Source organism: Coregonus clupeaformis, chromosome 30, assembly GCF_020615455.1.
Source record: "Coregonus clupeaformis isolate EN_2021a chromosome 30, ASM2061545v1, whole genome shotgun sequence".
Lineage (NCBI taxonomy): Eukaryota > Metazoa > Chordata > Actinopteri > Salmoniformes > Salmonidae > Coregonus > Coregonus clupeaformis.
The window spans coordinates 32465852-32491196 of NC_059221.1; the positions used below are offsets into that span (position 1 = coordinate 32465852).

The 25345-nt window shown below is 44.6% G+C and overlaps 1 protein-coding gene across 8 annotated transcripts in view; it reads right to left on the bottom strand.

The window, feature by feature from the left end:
- Positions 1-25345, bottom strand: part of LOC121545403 (IQ motif and SEC7 domain-containing protein 1-like) — a 238188-nt gene that overhangs the window by 4939 nt on the left and 207904 nt on the right. For 7 of the 8 annotated variants that reach the window (XM_041855901.2, XM_041855902.2, XM_041855904.2 and 4 more), the window contains 10 exons: positions 14789-15041; positions 13155-14434; positions 12124-12285; positions 11110-11232; positions 10303-10469; positions 7178-7320; positions 4365-4394; positions 2495-2620; positions 2189-2288; positions 261-422 (listed from right to left, as the gene is read on the bottom strand). In XM_041855901.2, the coding sequence (XP_041711835.2) occupies positions 261-422; positions 2189-2288; positions 2495-2620; positions 4365-4394; positions 7178-7320; positions 10303-10469; positions 11110-11232; positions 12124-12285; positions 13155-14434; positions 14789-15041 (2546 nt within the window). Of the gene's footprint in view, positions 1-260; positions 423-2188; positions 2289-2494; positions 2621-4364; positions 4395-7177; positions 7321-10302; positions 10470-11109; positions 11233-12123; positions 12286-13154; positions 14435-14788; positions 15042-15933; positions 16046-25345 lie in introns of those variants that run through there. The other variant, XM_041855903.2, reaches the window with a different exon arrangement.

Below are 25345 nucleotides of genomic sequence, written 5' to 3' on the forward strand. Positions count from 1 at the left end.
TTGATGAATCACACAATCACAGTCCTCCTCCTGGTAGCCATCCTGTGAACTCTATAAACAGTCCTCCTCCTGGTAGCCATCCTGTGAACTCTATAAACAGTCCTCCTCATAAACAGAGAGTTAGTAATGAGGACCATGAGGCCCTCTCTGCCTCTACTTGACTGAGTTTATATGACCCACGGTGGCCAGGGAGGGAGGGAGGGAGAGGGGGACAGAGGGAGGGAGGGGCGGACAGAGGAAGGGCTAAAATGTCTGCTCACACTCTATCCTGTATTTCTCCATTTCCTGGACCTCGGCGATGGACTCCCGCAGGTCATCAGTAAACTTCTTGCGGTCTTGGGGGTTGGGCGCGTTAAAGTTGATGAGGACTTTGATGTCGGCACCTGGTATGGCTGATGTAAGCCTGATTCCATTCCCGTAATCTGGATGAGAGAGAAAGAGAGAGAGAGAGAAAGAGAGAGAGAGACACCTTTAAAACTAGGGGCATCGACCACAGAGGAAGTTTTAAAAAACACGGTCCGAAAATCTGTCTGATGTTTTGAAAGTATCAACAGTGTCTCGTCCCATCATCACAGGAAGGTTAGATACATTTCTGTGGTAAATTAAACCCAGTGGGATGTACTATATACAGTGCATTCTGAAAGTATTCAGACCCGTTGACTTTTTCCACATTTTGTTACGTTACAACCTTATTCTAAAATGGATTACAAAAAAAAAAATCCTCATCAATCTATACACAATACCCCATAATGATGAAGCGAAAACAGGTTTTTAGAAATTATTGCACATTTATAAAAAAATAAATAAACATACATAAGTATTCAGACCCTTTGCTATGAGAATCGAAATTGAGCTCAGGTGCATCCTGTTTCCATTGATCATCCTTGAGATGTTTCTACAACTTGATTGGAGTCCACCTATGGTAAATTCAATTGATTGGACATGATTTGTCTATATAAGGTCCCAAGCCATGAGGTCGAAGGAATTGTCTGTAGAGCTCCGAGATAGGATTGTGTTGAGGCACAGATCTGGGGAAGGGTACCAAAAAATGTCTGCAGCATTGAAGGTCCCCAAGGACACAGTGACCTCCATCATTCTTAAATGGAAGAAATTTGGAACCACCAAGACTCTTTCTAGAGCTGGCCGCCCGGCCAAATTGAGCAATCGGGGGAGAAGGGCCTTGGTCAGGGAGGTGACCAAGAACCCAATGGTCACTCTGACAGAGCTCCTCTGTGGAGATGGGAGAACCTTTCAGAAGGACAACCATCTCTGTAGCGCTCCACCAATCAGGCCTTTATGGAAGAGTGGCCCGACGGAAGCCACTCCTCAGTAAAAGGCACATGACAGCACGCTTGGAGTTTGCCAAAAGGCACCTAAAGGACTCTCAGACCATGAGAAACAAGATTCTCTGGTCTGATGAAACCAAGATTGAACACTTTGGCCTGAATGCCAAGCATCATGTCTGGAGGAAACCTGGCGCCATCCCTTCGGTGAAGCATGGCAGTGGCAGCATCATACTGTGGGGATGTTTTTCAGCGGCAGGGACTGGGAGACTATTTGATTGAGCGAAAGATGAACGGAGCAAAGTACAGAGAGATCCTTGATGAAAAGCTGCTCCAGAGTGCTCAGGAGCTCAGACTGGGGCGAAGGTTCACCTTCCAACAGGACAACAAACCTACGCACACAGCCAAGACAACACAGGAGTACAGAGTACAGAGACAAGTCTCTGAATATCCTTGAGTGGCCCAGCCAGAGCCCGGACTTGAACCCGATCGAACATCTCTGGAGAGACCTGAAAATAGCTGTACTGCAACGCTCCCCATCCAAACTGAGAAGAATGGGAGAAACTCCCAAAATATAGGTGTGCCAAGCTTTTTTAGTGTCATACCCAAGAAGACTCAAGGCTGTAATCGCAGCCAAAGGTGTTCAACAAAGTACTGAGTAAAGGGTCTGAATACTTATGTAAATGTGATATTTCAGTTTTTTATTTTTTATAATTTGCAAAAAAATCTAAAAACCTGTTTTTGCTTTGTCATTATGGGGTATTGTGTGTAGATTGATGAGACCCCCCCATTTTAGAATAAGGATGTAACGTAACAAAATGTGGAAAAAGTCAAGGGGTCTGAATACTTTCTGAATGCACATTGAGGAGATGGTGAATTAGGCGGGAGAGGTCTGTGCCACTTACACTGGTTCTCAAACATCAGAACCTGCATCCCATACAGAGAGAAAGACTGCCTGAAGCTGTATGTCACAGAGTTTTTCTTCTTCTGGAAAATCTTTGTCACCTGCACCCAAATAAACACACAAACAAACACACAGCCAAATACACAAGTTATACTGTGAGGGCAAGAAAGAGAGTGAAGAAAAAAAAGCTTAGACTTAAGAGGTTTAAACTAAAAAGACTGGATCATTGTTGTTGCTGTGAGGCTAGAATGACCGTATTTAGGACAGGATAGGATAGGACAGGATAGGAGAAAGGAAGGAGACGTACCACCAGAAGATCATTAAACAGGAAGATCTCCCGCTGGTGCAGGCCCAGCTTCTGGAGCTTGTTGGGGTCTGGCACTTCAAACAGCCGGCAGTAGCAGACCAGCCTGCGATGGGGCAGGGACAGGACCTAGAAGCCAACACAACAACATTACTCACTAACACTCTGCGCTCCTCCTGAGCTCAGGTCACAAAGTAATATGACCCCAAAATAGAACAGTATTTAGTACTTACATTTTTCAATATTTTGGGATAATATTAGAAATGCACACACTCAGATATATGCGCGCGCACACACACACACACGCACACACGCACACACACACACACACACACACACACACACACCCTCAGCTATGCCAACAGGGAAATAAAAACGGAAACTGTGAGCCTCCATTTTAGGATGATTTAGTGTGAGGAGTGCAGAGGAAATGGCTTTTAATGATGTCTGAATAGTGTGCTACGAACCCCCTGGTGCTGCTGTTTCTCCTTGTTACATTATTCATCCTAATGTATTAATTGTCGTTTGGAGAGGTGGTTTCACCACCCTAGTTTGTTTGGGAGTCAGGGGGACACAGAGTAATTAGACTAGGTTCCCTTGGACCAAAACACATCTGTCATTTATTCCCTCAAACAATGTGCTCATAAAAGTTTAATACCAGCAAATTAAAACAGTCTAAAACTGTCTGATTCATCCAATGAAAACAAATGAAAAGCAGGAGCTGGTAGATTACTTTCCTGTAGAATCATATTATTATGTAAACAGTGTAATGGCAGTAGAACAGAAGCCTGTGAGCATATAGGTTACATTAGTTACATCGTTTATTATTCTTCCAAATATATTCAGAACAATCTTCCAGCACGTCTCACCCCTAAAACATTCATGACTAATAATACCCACCCTAACAAATGCCCTCTGTCTGTGTGAGTAGGAGTGTGTGTGTGTGTGTGAAGCCTCTCTGTGTGTCAGGCTTCTGTGTGGTCTGTTCCCTGGCAGTTATATATGCCTGGCTCAGTACACAGTCAGTAAACACTGCAGCTCACTGGCACCTAGGAATTTATATGTGTTGACTCTGTCTACAGGAGCATCAAAGGAGATCCTCCTCATCTCAGTAATAGGTGTGGGCTTTCAGGGGAAAGGAGATCCTTAATCCAACTAAAGTAGTCTGAAACAACAAGTCTCTACAGGACGTGGATTATTTTAGGCATCCTGATACAATAAGACTGGGTGATGATAGTTTAGGCCTAACACTAAATGCATGTACAGTCAGGGTCATCATTATTGGCACCCTTGATGAAGATGAGCTAAAAAGACTGTATAACATAAATAATACAAATACTGAGCTATATTGTATGCTGAAAAAGTTTAGAAATTATATTATTTTATACTAATACAATTGCTCATCTCATCTCCGGACTTGAACCCCATTGAAAACCTGTGGTTTGAATTGAAGAGGGCAGTTCATAAGAGCAGGGATCTGGAAAGATTCTGTATGGAGGAATAAGATAAGATCCCTCCCAATGTGTTCTCCAATCTCATAAAACATTTTAGAAAAAGGCTCAGTGTCGTTATCTTCGCAAGGAGAGGGTGCTAGAGTATTGAAAACAGGGGTGCCAATAATTTTTACCCCTATCTCATAGCAATTGTATTAGTATAAAATAATATAATTTCCCAATGTTCTGAGCATACAATATAGCTCAGTATTTGTATTATTTATTTTATACAGTCTTTGTTGCTCATCTTCATCAAGGATGCCAATAATGATGGACCTGACTGTACATGCATAGCCCTTGCCTTACATATAAATTGTGGGGGAGGAAAATGATATGGTGGTTACATGGTGCTTACATGCAAACTGTGAATATGTACTTACACATCCTAGACCATGGTGGAGAGATCCAATCTGCATTGAAAGGACAGAGAGAAGATCAAAGAGAGAACCTCTTACTGTTTATGTGCTTACAGGACATGCGCCTAGAACATGTTCCATATAAATGCAGTACATTACAGTCACATTACATCTCATAGGTCATCTCATTGATGGGGTCATACAGATTCTTCCCTCTAAAGATGTATGGTTACAGCCTGGTCCAAAATTAGTCTGGCTGTGTGTTTATGTTTGTATGAGCCATCTACAGTGTGTGCAAACCATCATGAGAACCTCAAAGTAGAATCTCAGTATTGCAGTTATTCTGTAGGGGATTTGACAGAGTCAGTAATGAGTTGAATGAGGTGGTTTAAACCAGTGTCTCCTAACCCTGGTTTTGTTGTAGCCCTTGACAAACACACCGCATTCAACTCATTGAGGGCTTGATGATTAGTTGACAAGTTGAATCAGGTGTGCTTGTCCAAGGTTAATATAAAAATGTGTACTGTTGGGAGTACTGGTTTAAATAATGGAGGTGAAAACTGATCCTCTAGCTCTATAGTACCAGTGGGACAGATATCTGTAACTGACTAAATAAAGGAAACCAACAGCCACCAGAACAGCTTCAGTGCACCTTGGCATCTACAAGTGTCTGGAAGTCTATTGGAGGGATGTGATCCCATTCTTCAAGGAGAAATTCCATAATTTGGTGTTTTGTTGATGGTGGTGGAAAACGCAGTTTCGGGCGCCGCTCTAGAATCTCGCATAAGTGTTCAATTGGGTTGAGATCTGGTGACTGAGACACACACACACAATATATGACCCTAAGCATGATGGGATGTTAATTGCTTAATTAACTCAGGAACCACACCTGTCTGGATCCTGCTTTCAATATAGTATGTATTTACTCGTGTTTCCTTTATTTTGGCAGTTACCTGTAGATTCTTATAGGATGGAAGTCTAATGTGGATTTTAATGTCCAGGTTCTTCACTGTACTGTGGGTCCTCTGAGGGTTTTGATACTGCTGTTTAGTGATGTTTTTTTCATTGCATTACATTATAGCGTGTGGTGAAGGGGTGATCCCCTTCTGCTCCACTACTGGGAGATATAAGGAGTCCATCATCATGCTAAAATCAGTCTGTCTGGAGCTCCCTGGGGTATAAGGGGTTAATCACTTTAAATTCATGCGGTCACTGAGAATCTCAGTTCCCCTCTATCTTTACATGACTGAAATGTAATTCATGGCTACAAGTACAGACTAGGCCTTTTCACTATATGCAGTACTTCACTACATTAAGTGTTAAGGCATTAATGAGACACCTTGGTAACAGAGAAGAACAACATCTCTTTCTCTCTCTGAGTAAGGGAAGGTTATGGGAGTTGGTTCTCATTCTTCATTAGACTGCAGAGGCTGGGCTCCCTGCTTGTGCCATCAAACCCCTTCAACTTATCCAGAACGCCGCAGCAACCTTCCCAAGTTCTCCCATGTCATGTCACCCTGCTCCTCCGCACACTCCACTGGCTTCCAGTCGAAGCTCGCATGCAAGACCATGTTGCTTGATAAAGGAGCAACAAAGGGAACTGCCACTCCCTACCTTTAGGTTATGCTCAAACCCTACATCCCAATCCGAGCACTCCGTTCCACCACGTCTGGTCTCTTGGCCGTCCCACGCTTATGGGAGGTCAGTTCTCGCTCAGCCCAGTCAAAGTTCTTCTCTATCCTGGCACCCCAATGGTGGAACCAGTTTCCCCCTGATGCTGGGACAGCAGAGTCCCTTTATTGAGGAAAAATGTACTTACTGGGACTGTGAAATGTGGTTGTCTCACCCAGCTATCTTATGATGAATGCATTAACTGTAAGTCGCTCTGGATAAGAGCGTCTGCTAAATGACAAAAATGTAAAATGAGGTGGCTGACACCTCTCAAGGGCTGTGAGTGTATTAAAGTCACCGGCGTGAAGGTCTCAGAGTCAGACGTGACTCACTACACTACAGTCCTACAGTCACAGGACCCTGCTGCTGCCAGAGGACAGCCAATACAGTACTGCAGTCACAGGACCCTGCTGCTGCCAGAGGACAGCCAATACAGTACTGCAGTCACAGGACCCTGCTGCTGCCAGAGGACAGCCAATACAGTACTACAGTCACAGGACCCTGCTGCTGCCAGAGGACAGCCAATACAGTACTACAGTCACAGGACCCTGCTGCTGCCAGAGGACAGCCAATACAGTACTACAGTCACAGGACCCTGCTGCTGCCAGAGGACAGCCAATACAGTACTACAGTCACAGGACCCTGCTGCTGCCAGAGGACAGCCAATACAGTACTGCAGTCACAGGACCCTGCTGCTGCCAAAGGACAGCCAATACAGTACTACAGTCACAGGACCCTGCTGCTGCCAGAGGACAGCCAATACAGTACTGCAGTCACAGGACCCTGCTGCTGCCAGAGGACAGCCAATACAGTACTACAGTCACAGGACCCTGCTGCTGCCAGAGGACAGCCAATACAGTACTGCATAAACCCTCCTTAACTTTCTGTGAGGGTTTGCACTCCAACAGCAGGAGAAGAGGTGATAACTTTAAATATGAAAGTGTATGAAGAAAAGGCACAACACTATCTCTCTCTCTCTCTCGCCATGGAGAATGTATGTCTTTGGGCTGTATTTGACAAACCAAACACAATAGTTAATCGTAGTTTCATTAAGATGACAAGTCTCTCCAGTGTAAAACCCAAGGGCATTTCCGTCATCTGCCTTGGATCAAGTGCTCTGCAAAAAGTGCTATAGAAGAGTTTTAGTTAAGTTGTGCGTTCCTCACCGGTTTTTTGTTCCCCACTATGAGTTTCTCCACCTTCTGGACCTGAGACACATGGTCCTCGTTGGTCTTCAGCTCCCTCTTCCTGATCCTCTCATAGATTCCTACCAGAGTCTCCCTGGGGATATCCTCGCCATCGTCCACCCCTGGGGAGGAGAGGAGACAATGGTTACACACACTCACAGACAGCGGCACACACACGCACGCACGGCACACACACACGCAGGCGCACACACACACACACGGAAATGCATGCACACACTTTGTTCTTGTCATTGAGAGGGGAAAGTAGAGTAGGATTATGAATCCATCTTAACCAATTACTTATTTTTTTTTCTCCCATTACTGACACTCATCACGATAGATTATGAATTATCCCATCATGCTTTATTTCTCTAATAAAATCTTAAATGCCAAAATAAGACAAATAGTTGAATGTGCTTCTATCACACTGCTCACCCAATATTAAGAAACGCTAATGTGATTGTGTGAAGGAGAAATTAATCAGTTAACAAATGTCTTCACAATTCATAGTTATCACTCTGTTTTAACACCAACACCTTAAACAGCCACGACTCAAACAGTCACAGCCTGCTTTGTCAACTTCCAGACGCTGACAGACAGTGAAATGTCCTTTTAACACATGTGACATGTGGCAAATTCTTCAGATAGTCGACATGCTGCAGTCACCCTACCGGTGAAAAATATATTATTTTCATCTGTGTGTGATGAAATAGTTGCATTCGTGATTGAAATGCTGATTACATAGCACAAATAAACAGTATTGTCGTGACTCGTGTCAGAGTAGTGGCATTCTGTCTGTGGACAGTGGAGCCAGTTCCAGTTGTGATTGATTATTCTCTGCCCTGCTACATTCATGCTGAGCTTAACCTCGTCCCCAGGCTATTGTGCACAGCGCATATAAGCCTGGTACATCAACGATTCAAAGTTGGCCTTAGTGAGAGTGACCATATAATTCTAGTATTTGTCATAATTACATTTTTGCGAAACACACGACTACGAGGCGTGGCTCTGTGCATGTGGTGTTTTAGCGTACAGTCGTGGTCAAACGTTTTGAGAATGACACAAGTATTGGTCTTCACAAAGTTTGCTGCTTCAGTGTTTTTAGATATTTTTGTCAGATGTTACTATGGTATATTTACAAGTATAATTACAAGCATTCCATAAGTGTCAAAGGCTTTTATTGACAATTACATTAAGTTTATGCAAAGAGTCAATATTTGCAGTGTTGACCCTTCTTTTTCAAGACCTCTGCAATCCGCCCTGGCATGCTGTCAATTAACTTCTGGGCCACATCCTGACTGATGGCAGCCCATTCTTGCATAATCAATGCTTGGAGTTTGTCCGAATTTGTGGGTTTTTGTTTGTCCACCCGCCTCTTGAGGATCGACCACAAGTTCTCAATGGGATTAAGGTCTGGGGAGTTTCGTGGCCACGGACCCACATTTTTGATGTTTTGTTCCCCGAGCCACTTAGTTATCACTTTTGCCTTATGGCAAGGTGCTCCATCATGCTGGAAAAGGCATTGTTCGTCTCCAAACTGTTCTTGGATGGTTGGGAGTAGTTGCTCTCGGAGGATGTGTTGGTACCATTCTTTAATCATGGCTGTGTTCTTAGGCAAAATTGTGAGTGAGCCCACTCCCTTGGCTGAGAAGCAACCCCACACATGAATGGTCTCTGGATGCTTTACTGTTGGCATGACACAGGACTGATGGTAGCGCTCACCTTGTCTTCTCCGGACAAGCTTTTTTCCAGATGCCCCAAACAATTGGAAAGGGGATTCATCAGAGAAAATGACTACCCCAGTCCTCAGCAGTCCAATCCCTGTACCTTTTGCAGAATATCAGTCTGTCCCTGATGTTTTTCCTGGAGAGAAGTGGCTTCCTCGCTGCCCTTCTTGACACCAGGCCATCCTCCAAAAGTCTTCGCCTCACTGTGCGTGCAGATACACTCACACCAGCCTGCTGCCATTCCTGAGCAAGCTCTGCACTGGTGGTGCCCCGATCCCGCAGCTGAATCAACTTTAGACGGTCCTGGCGCTTGCTGGACTTTCTTGGGCGCCCTGAAGCCTCCTTCACAACAATTGTGGTCCTCTGTAGCTCAGCTGGTAGAGCACGGCGCTTGTAACGCCAAGGTAGTGGGTTCGATCCCTGGGACCACCCATACACAAAAATGTATGCACGCATGACTGTAAGTCGCTTTGGATAAAAGCGTCTGCTAAATGGCATATTATTATTATTATTATAATTGAACCTCTCTCCTTGAAGTTCTTGATGATCCGATAAATGGTTGATTTCGGTGCAATCTTACTAGCAGCAATATCCTTGCCTGTGAAGCCCTTTTTGTGCAAAGCAATGATGACGGCACGTGTTTCCTTGCAGGTAACCATGGTTAACAGAGGAAGAACAATGATTTCAAGCACCACCCTCCTTTTAAAGCTTCCAGTCTGTTATTCTAACTCAATCAGCATGACAGAGTGATCTCGTCAACACTCTCACCTGTGTTAACGAGAGAATCACTGACATGATGTCAGCTGGTCCTTTTGTGGCATGGCTGAAATGCAGTGGACATTTTTGGGGGGGGATTAAGTTCATTTTCATGGCAAAGAGGGACTTTGCAATTAATTGCAATTCATCTGATCACTCTTCATAACATTCTGGAGTATATGCAAATTGCCATCATAAAAACTGAGGCAGCAGACTTTGTGAAAATTAATATTTGTGTCATTCTCAAAACTTTTGACCACGACTGTAAATGGGAGGTTTAGGGGGAAGTTGTAGTGGGAGATGATTGGTTGGTAGATTAAGCCAATGCCTATGAGCCGGGAGTTTCTCCTGGTCTTTCTGTATTGGCAGAAGATTATGTTGAGCTGGAGTGGATGTGTGTTTTCTGCTTTTCTACAGATATATGAGAGTGGAACATGCTCAAGTGTTTTTTCTTCAATATGCATTGTTGAAAGGGTGAAGCAATCGTATTGTGAATGTCCCGCACTCACTTGATGCAGTTTTTTGTTTATTGTATCATTACTTATTTTCTCTAAAGTATGTAGAGGACAATGTCTCAGTTTTGACTTCAGAAACCCTGACATTTCCCCTTCTCTCTCTCACCTCGGAGGTTCTTGACGAAGTCCTCCAGCTTCATCTTCCTCTCTGGCTTGACATTGGGGCTGTACATGTCCGTGTTGAGGAGGATGATGGCAAAAGCCAGGATGAAGATGGTGTCAGGGTTCCGGAACTGGCGCACCACCGTGGGGTTACAGATACAGTAGCGCTGGCTGGAAAACAGAGAAACAGGAAAGGAAGATGACATCCCATGTCAGAGGTTGAAAGAGTCATATTGGCTTTTGATATAGAGAGCCATCATAGAATGCAACAGAATGTTAAAAGCCTTATTGTCCACACAATGTGGACATTAATCTGGTTGACTTGCTGATGAAAATGTGTTTAGGCCAGGATACAATGCATCAGATGATGGTCAATAACTGTTAGCATTGTGTGTGTACCATGCCATCATCTTGCAGCATTGCGTGAGGAACTGCTCTATTTACTCAAGCAAAAGTAACTGAAGCACCGAGTCCCTCTACGCATCAAGTCCTTTAGCCAACATGGTGTTGTGAGCAAGGATAGCAGTGACTTGCATTTCCAAGACATTGGTCAACGTCAGAGCAACTCTATTTGAAAATGTCATGCAAAAGAGTCTCTCTCGTGACAGATGAGGGAACATTATCCAAAAATATTGTGCAGTACTCTAGCCATTACAGTATTTTAGTTGTTCGCAGATGTTGATTACAGTGTTATAATGTTGTAATGCTAAAACAGACCTGTGTACCCCTCTTAGCCAAACCCCTTCTCTCACCGGTATGTATCTTTATTCCAGTACATTCTTAACCTATGTACTCTCCTCTGTTGTCTTACCTGTAGGCTTCGATGAGGCGCTCCACCTTCTGTGCCTCTCCCTGGACCCGGATGTGGTTCTGGAACTTCCTCAGTGCCTCGTCCAGCTCCATTGACGAGAAATCCATCTCATCTACCACACAGCTGGAACACACAACCAACCAACCAACCCAACAATCAATTCACTAACCCAAAAATATATTGTTGATCAATGATTTGTCTAGTATTCATTACAAAAGTCCATCTCATTCAGTTCCGAGCTGAAATACACAGATCACGGTGGCATCCTGTGCCCAGCAGTTCAAGATTTGTCAAAATCTGACAGGAAACTGCCTAATAGTCCTTTGATAATGACACAAAACACATTTGAGAGGCCAAGTGTGAGGAGCACCAGATTGTTCTTAAATGTGGAGATCTGTGTGTTTGAAATAGGGTGACTGTGGGTTTTATCTAGTCCTATTGACACAGCCAGTCATCTCTATCGTCTGTATCATCTTAATGAGCCCAGCCTGTCCCTCCCTCTCACTCTCTCCCTGAGCAGTAGAGTGTGGACATTCTACCAGGCTGGCCCATAGCCACAGATATACAAAGTTAAATAAAAAAATCGAATCAGATCAAATGTATTAGTCACGTACACAGCAGGTATAAAAGGTGCGGTGAAATGCTTGCGTGCTAGCTCCTTCAACATTACAGTATCAATATTTGCCATCCTCAGCCATCTTTGTTTAATATGTTGAATTTTAATGCCTTGGAACAGTTTATGCCAACTGTCCCAAGGCAATAACCTCTCAGTTAGGACAAACATTTGGAGCAGTGAGTGTGAAGATGGAGGATAGTTTGCTGAACTCTCTACAGTTAATCTACTGTTCTGGCCTACAGTATAAAGCTATCTGTGCAAGGCACTGGAATAACAGGGTTATTCCCCTGTGATCTCCCAATCGATGGTGGATTGATAGACTATAAAGAGTGTCCAGTGATTTTCCTGGTCAGGTCACAAGACCTGGCCTTTAAAAATGACCAATTAACAGTACTCACTCCAGGACGTCTCTGTTGAACTGTTTCTGCCGGTTGCCCAGGAACTCTCCAATCATCTGCCTGCTCAGGCCCTTTCTCTGAAGCAGGAAGTGAGCCACACCCACAGGCGTGTCCGGGACGAACCCTCTCTCAGTTAGGTACTGGACGCCCTTTTCTGGTTTCCTGCAGACACACACACACACACACATACACACACACACACACACACACACACACACACACACACAAAGAGGATGGTTACTGTTATAGTGAAGAAACACACTGAGAATGCCCAAGGTGATCCTTCTCAAAAAGGCCATCATCAAAATGAGGCCTTTTTCATAAGCATGCGTGTCCTCATGCGACCTATCCAATCGTAATACAAAGCCAAGTGTGGTGTTTGATTCTGACTAATAGGAAGTGGCTTCAGCAGGAAAAGGGTGGTTAATAATATTTAACCAGGGCACAGAAAATGGAGCGACACTGTCTGGCTGTATAATAATATAATATGCCATTTAGCAGACGCTTTTATCCAAAGCGACTTACAGTCATGCGTGCATAATTTTTTTTTGGTGTATGTGTGGTCCCGAGGATCGAACCCACTACCTTGGCGTTAAAAGCGCCGTGCTCTACCAGCTGAGCTACAGAGGAGCTATGTATGTAGTAGAGGATAAACAGATGGACTGTAAAAATGCATCAGTCCGAATTTCTCATCTACAGTATATCAGTTAAATAAGTAGACATATAAATATGCAAAGAGATGACACAAATGCCCAAATATATGACTTAGCCTATAGGCCTATCTTACACAAATGCATTTTCCATTTTTCCATTTTAATAGAGTACTCTCTTATCCTCAACCTTCCTAATTGAATTGAATTAGACTTATTTCCGTATATTGTGTGGCACTCATACAACCCTGATTACTGTAGGTAGGTCACCTCGGTTCATCTACCAGGACCACTCTACAACATCAACAGCTCATTGACACCAGCTCATGACACCAATCAGTGGTCAACCACGTTAGCACTCTGTCAGAGCCGAGCACCTACTTGTTGAAGAGGTTCAGGCCAATGCGGTAGTGCCTCTTGCGGATCACATCGTTGCTGAAGACCGGCGAGTCCCAGCTGTTGCGTGTCTCTTTGTGGTACGTCTGCTTGCTGAGTGTCTGTTCCCTCAGGCTGTCCCGGGACGACGACTCAGAGCTGCAGTTGATGGTGTCGTTGGAGTTAGACGTGCTGTTGATGCTGTCGTTATCCCCGTCCGAGAAGTCAGACTCAGACTTGCTCTGCCGGTTGGCCGAGCCGTTGATGGCCAGGTGGCTCTCCAGCGCCCTGTGGCGGTGGCGGAGTGGTGCCTCGTCGTCCCGGGAGGGCCCCCGTGGAGGCGGGCCATGAGAGATGTGTTTAGGGCTGGCCTGGGAGGATGCCACAATGTGCCCGCCCCCGTGAGGCTCGTAGACAGGTGGACGTTTGACGGAGCTGCGATCAGAGCGGTCACTGTGTTCGGCGGAGCTGTCGCTGGGCGGCTCGATGGTCAGCAGGGGGAGGTGGAGCCTCTGTTCCTGGCACTCTAGGGAGGGAGTGCTGCGACAGCTGGTGTCCGTGTCACGACCCTCGTCCTTGGGGTCCAGCGGCCAGTAGTCCTGGGAGGAGTTGGCCGAGCGCAGGCGGAGGTCTGACTCAATGCTGGAGGGCTGGTCACCAGACCCCCGCGACAGCCCCATGGAGGGAGACAGCTCCTCCTCGTCAATAAACAGAGTCACGTCGCTGTAGGATGCCATCATGTCCTCTCGCACGCGTCCTGTCGCCCCGCGGTGAGGCTTCACCTGATAGGCCACCTCCCTCTCCACCTCAGGGCAGCCCAAGGCCTTGGGGTCATGACCCTCATCGCCCTGCAGGCTGCGGCAGTTCAAGGCGTCGTCGATGGACTCAGCCAGAGACTTGACCTGCCTGGAGAAGGCGTCCTCCAGCTCTGTGATGGCATCCGTCAGGTGGTTCTGGGAGGCCGGGTGAGACGCCATGTTGGCCTGGTGGTGGACCTCCATGTCCCCGCACTCGGACTGTACCAAGGCCAGGGGGGTGCCGTCGTCTGTCAGGGACACCTGTTTCCCCTCAAAGTAGGAGCTGTGGACTTTCTCAGGGCCCTCGAAGGAGAACTGCATCCTCATATTGGACAGGACGATGCGTCGGGACATGCGGTTCTCAGACATACAACTCCTGAGACGCTCAAAGTTTTTGTTCATCTGGTACTGGCGGAAGGCTGTCTGGATGGTGCGGGCCGCATGCCGGGTTATGAAGCGTCCGCCATATTTACGCTCCAGCATCTCCACCTGACAGATTATAACACAATGATTATAACACAACAGCCCTTCACAAATGATGACCCATGCTCATACACACGTGGGACTGAATTGAGCTTGTCGAGGGAACATTACTATAATTTGTTAGTCATACAAATGTCCAGGATGAGCAGAGAACCTGCAGCAAAGCAACGCCACAGTTTTTTTCAAAGGTATCTGTAGATGATTAGTTAGGGTGTGTGTAGTGTGTAGTGAGGTCAATGATATAGTAGTTCATTAGGGGAGATATTAGGTGACGACATCTGTATAGATGTTGATGAGTGTGTCTGCAGACAATCAGACAGTGGGGCCAGGGTTAGGGTTAGTGAGGCCAGGGTACTCTACCTGTTTGTCCTGGAGGTCAGCCGACAGCTCATAGCCCTCTGAGTGTGAGCGGGAGCGTTTGATGGCCTCCTCCTCGGCCTGCTTGCGGAGGATGGACTGGGAGTGCTGGAGCTTGGGCCTGCGGGGGGGCCGCTGGGGGCCGGGCTGCACTCCGTGGCCGTAGAGGGGGCCCTCGAAGCGTTCTGGGCTGATCACTGGGCCCCTGTAGCTGGCTCCACTGTCACTCTCATTGGGCCGCGCATCTCCCTCCACACTGCAATGACACAGACACAGAGATACTCAGTTAGTCTACTGCAATGACACAGACACAGAGATACACAGTTAGTCTACTGCAATGACACAGACAGAAAGAGTTTCTCAAAGTTTTCATCCCCCTCCACACTGCAATGATACAAAGACAGAGAAACACAGTCACTCAAAGCTTTCATATCCTGTGCCCATCCACTGGTCTCCCAGTACTCATACCATATTGAAACTCATCAAGTAGGCATCTCATCCATTACTCCTCTAGAACCTATTCAGGACAGTACAATCACCACCAACATTGACCATTCAGTACTCATTTGGCAGTCATTCTTTCATAGTGTGTACATGACTTTAACCACTGTGCTGCTGAATAAGTTCAGGAAATGTCTATGAATCAAGTCCTCACGGCATGAATTCCAACTAAGCTGTTGATGTCTAAATGAAAACAGCCAAATAAAACAGTGAGGTCCATGTTTCTGTTTTGAAACGTCATTACAGAGCCAATTCTGCATAGTTGGTGGTAGTGCAGCATTCAGCCATAACACCACTCACATGGGTAAATATTGCAGTCATTTCTCAGAAGTGCTGATACTACAATTTCTAGACACAGCCTACATCAACTTCTCAACACCGTGCGCTGATTAAAAGTGCATGTAAGTGGGTCGGCCATGATTACTATTTGAAATATGACTGTAACAGCCCCATTCATTATCTAGTATTCAGAGAGAGAAACATGTCACCAAGCCAATCTCTATGAAAAATTCAACACAGTCAGGACATGTGATGACACAGTAAGAACCAAGTAGTGCAATCAACATACAAACCCTTCAACCCAACCCTTCAACCCTTCAACCCAACCCTTCAACCCAGTAGGAAGTTCAACAGGAGAGGGTACTCACTCACTCTTACGTTCAACAGTGGGAGAAGACTGCTGCTTCACACGTAGAGACCTCCTTTTCTCTATGAACTGCCAACTCTTCCTCCATACCTTGTCCACCATGTTTAGTACACACTAATGACTGTATATCTGAACACACTCAGAGCAGCTCCTCCAGGAAACCAACCAGAGTAAGTCCGCCCCATGCAGTTCAAAGGTCAACCAGTGTGCAATGACAGTTACATCATGTTTGGTGTATAGGAGCCTCAGTAAATATTCCAAAGTCCAGTTTGAGCCCACGGTGACAAGGTAAATATATAAAAAAATTAATCATTTGTAAAGTCTCAAAATCCATTCACTGAGTCAACATGGAAGGGGTGTATGGGAGTGGGGGTGGCTTCACCATATATAACTCCTGTCATTAACTCTTTTCATGGGAACTTTCCCTTTTACACAGGATATGTTTGGGTTTGAATAGTGACCTCATCTGTAGTGTACACCGGACAAGACAAACCCTGGTTTCTTAGGTACATTAAACCGTTTCCCTCATCATACAGGAAGGAGACTGGCAACTACCGAGTTATGGCCAGGGGGATTTGTTATCGGTTGTACACTACAAATATGGAAATGAATCTTAAAGTTGCAATAAAAACTACAAACAGATGTCAGTCACAGCTGACTACAGCCAGTGTTAATCCCCTGACCATGACCGCAGGGTATTTTCAGCCTTATAGTGGGATGACTGTATAGAATACTCACAACAAACCCTTCTGCATCTCAAACACATACTGACGCCATGTTAAGACCCTCAATCAAGGTTTAGTAGGCCCTCCAACTGCCTGATTAAAATGAAGGGGCCTTCTGACTGCTAAATGGACACTAGCACTACTAACGTATGCATACCACAGCTGAGGAGTCAGACGGGTTTAACACATGAAAGGCATCAAGAAAACGGCTAATGACACTACGGTTTCAATAGAGCACAATCGGTTTAAAACTTCTCTCAGAGACACATTGTGCTTTGTAAGCCCTTTTGTATACATTTTAGACACTCAACTGCCTCTCAACCAAACAGTGGCATGTGAGTTCTGTAAACCTGTCGCTCGACGTGGCTCTACAGTGGCCAGCCAGACTGCCACCTGGGACATGGACGAATTAGCTGAATACCGACAGAGAACGGCTATTCAAGTGAAGTACTGCAGAAAACTAGGGTCCTGCAGTGAGATTTAAAGTGACAGTTATGTATGTATCATGCGGTTATATGTTGTCTGCATTGACACTTTAAGCCCAGCAAAATTTGGCCCTTGGGGATAAATAGGCTACACCTTATTGAGTTGAACTGAATGTATGGAGTTGAACGGAATGTATTGAGTTGAACTGAATTAAGTGTAGTTCTAATAACTAATTGTTGTCTTCGTAAGACAAAACTTTAAGACATGCATCGTAGTTATACACCAACCACAGCTTTCTTCCACACCAATTCTTCAACAGGGGACTATACCAGAGAAGATCCCTGTGACAGGTTAAGTGGATGACATTAAGTCAAACTCTCTGTTCTGTTGGGCTGAGACACCGAGGGTCACATGAGGGCATGGTGACACAGGATACCTTGACAGTAAGCGAACGCTAACCGCCTCCCTCTGGGCATTAGATATACACACAGTGTACTGTATCTAGACCGTCTAGACCTGCAGACAGCTAGCTAGAGTGAAGATACACACAGAGGCCTATTTATTGCATGCAGCACCAACACAAACCCAGTGTGACAGAGTGAAAATCACACTTCTTGCATAATCGCCGTGGGGACGAGTGTCCCCGACCATCTGTCATGGCAAACTGTGTGACAACGCACTCGTCCCCGAAGTGTGAGGCAGGCGCACCTCGCATTCTGCCACAGTACTACCAGAGAGACTAGCGATAATGATGCCTTTATTTTTCTATGAATCTGACAGACCTGTGATTTTCATGGTTTCATCACTATAAATTGTTTATTATAGTTGATATAGTCCATCATTTCATTTCAGGGGAATATTGGAATTGGTGGTTTATTTGGCATAACAGACTATGACGAATCAAATAAACACAGCTTCATGAAGCCCTGAACACACCGTACTACAGTGAATCTCTTACTGTATATTGTTGCATGTGCTTCTCACAAAGACTGATCCCGTCGGAAATAAGCTTTGCTACAGAGAATTTGAACCTGGTTTTCTTAAGCTACTGTAAGAGTTTTCTGGGTTGTTCTTCATTGTGTCAGGCCAAAACCATGTACAGTGCATTCGGAAAGTATTCAGACCCCTTCCCTTTTTACAAATGTTGTTACGTTACAGCCTTATTCTTAAATAAATTACATTTTTTGTAATCCTCATCAAGCTACACACAATACCCCATAATGAAAACGCGAAAACAGGTTTTTAGAAATGTTTGCAAATGTATTAAAAATATAAACTTTATTTACATATGTATTCAGACCCTTTGCTATGAGACTCGAAATTGAGCTCAGGTGCATTCTGTTTCCATTGATCATCCTTGAGATGTTTCTACAACTTGGAATCCACCTGTGGTAAATTCAATTGATTGGACATGATTTGGAAAGGCACACACCTGTCTATATAAGGTACCACAGTTGACAGTGCATGTCAGAGCAGAAACCAAGCCATGAGGTCAAAGGAATTGTCCCTAGAGCTCCAAGACAGGATTGTGTTGTGGCACAGATCTGGGAAGGGTACCAAAAAATGTCTGCAGCATTAAAGGTCCCCAAGAACACAGTGGCCTCCATCATTTTTAATGGAAGGAGTTTGGAACCACCAAGAATCTTCCTAGAGCTGGCCGCCCCGGCCAAACTGAGCAATCGGGGGAGAAGGGCCTTGGTCAGGGAGGTGACCAAGAACCCGATGGTCACTCTGACAGAGCTCCAGAGTTCCTCTGTGGAGATGGGAGAACCTTAAAGCAGGACAACCATCTCTGCAGCACTCCACCAATCAGGCCTTTATTGGTTGAGTGGCCAGACGGAAGCCCTTCCTCAGTAAAAGGCATATGACAGCCCGTTTGGAGTTTGCCAAAAGGCACCTAAAGACTCTCAGATAATGAGAAACAAGATTCTCTGGTCTGATGAAACCAAGATTGAACTCTTTGGCCTGAATGCCAAGCATCACATCTGGAGGAAACCTGGCACCATCCCTACAGTGAAGCATGGTGGTGGCAGCATCATGCTGTGGGGATGTTTTTCAGCGGCAGGGACTGGGAGACTAGTCAGGATCGAGGGAAAGATGAACGGAGCAAAGTACAGAGAGATCCTTGATGAAAACCTGCTCCAGAGCGCTTGGGACCTCAGACTGGGGCGAAGGTTCACCTTCCAACAGGACAACGGCCCTAAGCACACAGCCAAAACAACGCAGGAGTGGCTTCGGGACAAGTCTCTGAATGTCCTTGATTGGCCCAGCCAGAGCCTGGACTTGAACCCGATTGAACATCTCTGGAAAGACCTGAAAATAGCTGTACAGCGACGCTCCCCATCTAACCTGAAAGAGCTTGAGAGGATCTGCAGGGAAGAATGGGAGAAACTCCCCAAATACAGGTGTGCCAAGCTTGTAGCGTCATACCCAAGAAGACTCGAGGCTGTAATCGCTGCGAAAGGTGCTACAGCAAAGTACTGAGTAAAAGGTCTGAATACTTGTGATATTTCTGTGTTTTGTTTTTATATATATAGATTTGCAAACATTTCTAAAAACCTGTTATTGCCTTGTCATTATGGGGTATTGTGTGTAGATTGATGAGGGGAAAAAAATTATTTAACCCATGTTAGAATAAGGCTGTAACGTAACAAAATGTGGAAAAAGTCAAGGGGTCTGAATACTTTCCGAAGGCACTGTATGACAGGAGTGGACATGGTTGCTTTACAGTGCACAATTCCCTCTCCTCTACTGTGCTGGCCCTTTCCATGGAATATTGAAGTCTCTCATACGCAGTCTTATCCTCACTTCTCCACCTCCATCCATCACCCAACAGCACCCACTCTCCTTCAGATTCTAATTCTCCCTCTTCAGCCACCAAAATGGTGTAAGTAAGGAGAGAAAGAGCAAGGAGAGAGAGAGAGACTTCACGTGACGTCCTGCTGTTCTTTTCCTCGAAGGTCACCCTCACTTCCCCTCTGTCAGGTCAGTTGTTCATGATGGCAGGAAAAGAACAGAAAAAAGGAAGGAAGAAAAAGCTGTGTTTTAGAGAGCAGATGTTTCAGGCTGCAGTGAAGGGTGAAAAGAAGGGAGAGAGGAGGACAGGAGAGGAAAGCAGGACCTCAGATGACATAACGCCAGGAGAGAGCTTTTAATACCAACACATCTACAGACTACACTTGGTTATTTGAGCTATGACTACAAATCCACTATGTGTCCTTACCAGCCAATCAGATACAGTGATGTAAAGTACTTAAGTAAAAATACTTTAAAGTACTACTTAAGTAGTTTTTTGTGGTATCTGTACTTTACTATTTATATTTTTGGCAACTTTTACTTTACTACATTCATAAAGAAAACCATGTACTTTTTACTCCATACATTTTCCCTGACACCCAAAAGTATTCGTTACATGTTGAATGCTTAACATTGTCCAATTCACGCACTTATCAAGAGAACACGTGGTCAACCCTACTGCATCGATTGTAAATTATGTCAGTGTTGGAGTGTGCCCCTGGCTATCCCCCCTAAAAAATAACAAATCAAATGGTGCCGTCTGCTTTACTATTAAGGTATCTATACTTTTACTCAGGTACTTTTTTCACCACTGGTCAGATAAGACAGGGATTAACAAACCACCATAGAAGAAAGCTAAAATAGTGGCAAGGCAATGAATCAAGTGATATAGAAACACCTCCCAAAGGAGAGATTCATATTGTCTTCCACATCACTTTAAATACATTTTGACCGGTCTTTTATTATATTAGCAAACTAGAAGCAGGAATGGTGGTCTACGATCCCTAGCTTTCTTCCTGGTCTGGGTCTGGAAGGACTGGAGGAGGGTGTCTGTTCAGCTGGTAGTGATTTCAGCTGGGGAGCCAGAGGTGGGTTGTCACTCTCTCCCTCCCCTTTTCTCTGCATATACTGATAAACATGCATAGGCCTCAGCTTATTCCATCACAGAGTCCAGATGGAGCAAAATTCACACCTTCCCAGAAAAGAGGAGTCACATCCACTGGGGTTCTGGGAATAGTGGACTGCTAATGACAGGCTGAAGTTTTGGGAGCGAAGGAGTTCCAGTTGCCTGACGACTCATACTGAATTATTTCGCTGCTCTATAAATCGCTTATCATCGCTACATACTTCAGTCTGAATCTGCCATCATTGAAGTCGTTTGTGGTGACGAGGGGCATTGTACAAAACTAAGTCATCAGCGATTGGATCATCTCTAACCAATCAGAGTATCAAAGCCAATGACGAATTTTCAAAACATCGCTTTACCCACATGTGTTCTGGCTCTGGCCCAACCCATCGGTTTCTGGGACCAATCAGACGGTCCGATTGTGTCCGAATGTGTTCGCATTCTAGAAGGGTCGGGGAGGGAGTCAAATCCAGACTCAAATCCAATGTGTTCAAATTACATGAAAATAGAGCTCTTTTGCCATGCACACCAGTGGTGGGGTTGGCATTGAAAAACAGAAGCATATTCAGAAAAGTACCTCATACCTACAGTACGGTAAAATATGGTGGTGCATCTTTGATGTTATGGGCTATTTTGCTTTCACTGGTCCTGGGGCCCATGTCAATGGCATCATGAACTTTACCAAGTACCAGGACATTTTCCTGACTGGTTGCATTACCGCCTGGTATGGCAACTGCTCGGCCTCCGACCGCAAGGCACTACAGAGGGTAGTGCGTACGGCCCAGGACATCACTGGGGCCAAGCTTCCTGCCATCCAGGACCTCTATACCAGGCGGTGTCAGAGGAAGGCCCTAAAAACTGCCAAAGACTCCAGCCACCCTAGTTGTAGACTGTTCTCTTTGCTACCGCACGGCAAGCGGTACCGGAGCGCCAAGTCTAGGTCCAAAAGGCTTCTTAACCGCTGCTGCTACTCTCTGTTTATTATCTATGCATAGTCACGTTAACTCTACCTACATGTACATATTACCTCAATTACCTCGACTAACCTGTGCCCACGCACATTGACTCTGTACCGGTACCCCCTGTATATAGCCTCGTTACTGTTATTTTACTGCTGCTCTTTAATTATTTTAATTATTTTAAACTTCCGTTTATTTTAGTAAATACTTTAACACTTAAAACTGCATTGTTGGTTAAGGGCTTGTAAGTAAGCATTTTACTGTAAGGTCTACACCTGTTGTATTCGGCACGTGACAAATAAAATGTGATTAGATGATGTTATTATTATGTATTTTTTACAAAAACCTGGTTGCCTCTGCCTGGAGGCTGTCACTTGGCCACAAGTGGATCTTCCAGCAAGACAATAACCCCAAGCATGAATCAAAATCCACAAAGAAATTGTTAATTGACCACAAATTCAACATTTTGCAATGGACATCTCAGACTCTGGACTTGTACCCCATTGAAAACCTGTGGTTTGAATTGAAGAGGGCAGTTCATAAGAGCAGACGAAGGATATCAAGGATCTGGAAAGATTCTGTATGGAGGAATGGTCTAAGATCCCTCCCAATGTGTTCTCCAATTTCATAAAACATTTTAGAAAAAGTCTCAGTGTCGTTATCCTCGCAACGGGAGGGTGCTAGAGTATTGAAAACAGGCGTGGCAATAATTTTGACCCTTATCTTTTTGAGATTTTTTAAAATTACTTTTTAAACAAAATGTCTTTCTTTGAGCAATTGTATTAGTATAAAATAATATAATTTCCCTCTTTTTTTTTGCATACAATATAGCTCTGTATTGGTTTTATTTATTTGATAGTCTTTTTTTGCTCATCTTTGTCAAGGTTGCCAATAATGATGGACCAGACTGTATGTTCAGCTTGGTGTATGACAATGTCCTTCCTTTTGTACTTTAAAAGAAACGGTCACTGGAATTAAGGAAAAAAGCTCACCATACACCATAAGTCAGTTGAATCAATTAACCTCGAGCTGAGGCATTAGAGCCTATAACCCACACCCGTCACCCTCACACCACAAACAATGTACCCTCTCCAGTAGTATAGACCACCAGCACGTTCTCCAAACACAACAAAAACAGATGTTTTCTCTCTCCACTGCCAGCCAGTGACTCATAAATACAAATGCAAACTGTGATCCACAAAGACACAGATGTGGAAAAACGTTTCGGAGGTCAAAGTTCAAGCAGACCACACAGCAACATGGTAATGTAGTGCAAGCGTTACAAAAACAACAAAGCTCTGAACAACACTCAGATTAGGGTTGCAAATCTACTGGTAGTTTACCAAAGCTACCGGAATCTTCAGTAATTTTGGTAATTAACAGAAAATCTATGGCAATCTATCGTAACTTTGGACATTTATTTTACATTTTAGTCATTTTAGCAGACACTCTTATCCAGAGCGATTTACAGTTAGTGAGTGCATACATTTTTCATACTGGCCCCCCGTGGGAATCGAACCCACAACCCGCAAGCGCCATGCTCTACCAACTGAGCTACAGTTTGAATAACTTCAAAAAAATGGATGAATACAGTGCTTTGCAAAAGTATTCATCCCCCTTGGCGTTTTTCCAATTTTGTTGCATTACAACCTGTAATTTAAATGGATTTTTATATTTGGATTTCATGTAATGGACATACACAAAATAACTTGTTTCAAAGAATTCTAAAAAATAAATAACGGAAAAGTGGTGCATGCATATATCTTCACCCCCTTTGCTATGAAGCCCCTAAATAAGATCTGGTGCAAACAATAACCTTCAGAAGTCACATAATTAGTTAAATAAAGTCCACCTGTGTTACATGATCTGTCACATGATCTCAGTATATATACACCTGTTCTGAAAGGCCCCAGAGTCTGCAACACCACTAAGCAAGGGGCAACACCAAGCAAGCGGCACCATGAAGACCAAGGAGCTCTCCAAACAGGTCAGGGACAAAGTTGTGGAGAAGTACAGATCAGGGTTGGGTTATAAAAGAATGTCAGAAACTTTGAACATCTCACGGAGCACCATTAAATCCATTATAAAAAAATTGAAAGAATATGGCACCACAACAAACCTGCCAAGAGAGGGCCGCCCACCAAAACTCACAGACCAGGCAAGGAGGGCATTAATCAGAGAGGCAACAAAGAGACCAAAGATAACCCTGAAGGAGCTGCAAAGCTCCACAGCGGAGATTGGAGTATCTGTCCATAGGACCACTTTAAGCTGTACACTCCACAGAGCTGGGCTTTATGGAAGAGTGGGCAGAAAAAAGCCATTGCTAAAAGAAAGAAATAAGCAAACACATTTGGTGTTCGCCAAAAGCCATGTGGGAGACTCCCCAAACATATGGAAGAAGGTACTCTGGTCAGATTAGACTAAAATTTAGGAAAACGCTATGTCTGGCACAAACCCAACACCTCTCATCACCCCGAGAACAGCGTCCCCACAGTGAAGCATGGTGGTGGCAGCATCATGCTATGGGGATGTTTTTCATCGGCAGGGACTGGGAAACTGGTCAGAATTGAAGGAATGATGGATGGCGCTAAATACAGGGAAATTCTTGAGGGAAACCTGTTTCAGTCTTCCAGAGATTTGAGACTGGGACTGAGGTTCATGTTCCAGCAGGACAATGACCCTAAGCACACTGCTAAAGCAACACTCGAGTGGTTTAAGGGGAAACATTTAAATGTCTTGGAATGGCCTAGTCAAAGCCCAGACCTCAATCCAATTGAGAATCTGTGGTATGACTTTGCTGTACACCAGCAGAACCCATCCAACTTGAAGGAGCTGGAGCAGTTTTGCCTTGAAGAATGGGCAAAAATCCCAGTGGCTAGATGTGCCATGTTTATAGAGACATACCCCAAGAGACTTGCAGCTGTAATTGCTGCAAAAGTTGGCTCTACAAAGTATTGACTTTGGGGGGGGGTGAATAGTTATGCACGCTCAAGGTTGTTTTTTTGTCTTATTTGTTGTTTGTTTCACCCCAAAAAATATTTTGTATCTTCAAAGTGGTAGGCATGTTGTGTAAATCAAATGATACAACCCCCCACAAAATCCATTTTAATTCCAGGTTGTAAGGCAACAAAATAGGAAAAATGCCAAGGGGGGTGTGATGTGTGATTTGAAGGAGTCAGGCGCAGGAGGGTAAATCACAGCATACAGAGTTTATTCCGTAATCCAGCGTAACCAGTCCAGTGCGCAAAACAGGCGCACTGGAACAAACATGCACACAGGGAAAATACCCCGGCAATACAAAATACTGAGCTCAACCGAGCTACTAATCCTCACAAAGAACGATCACCCACAAGGACAAGGGGGCAGAGGGAAAACTTAAAC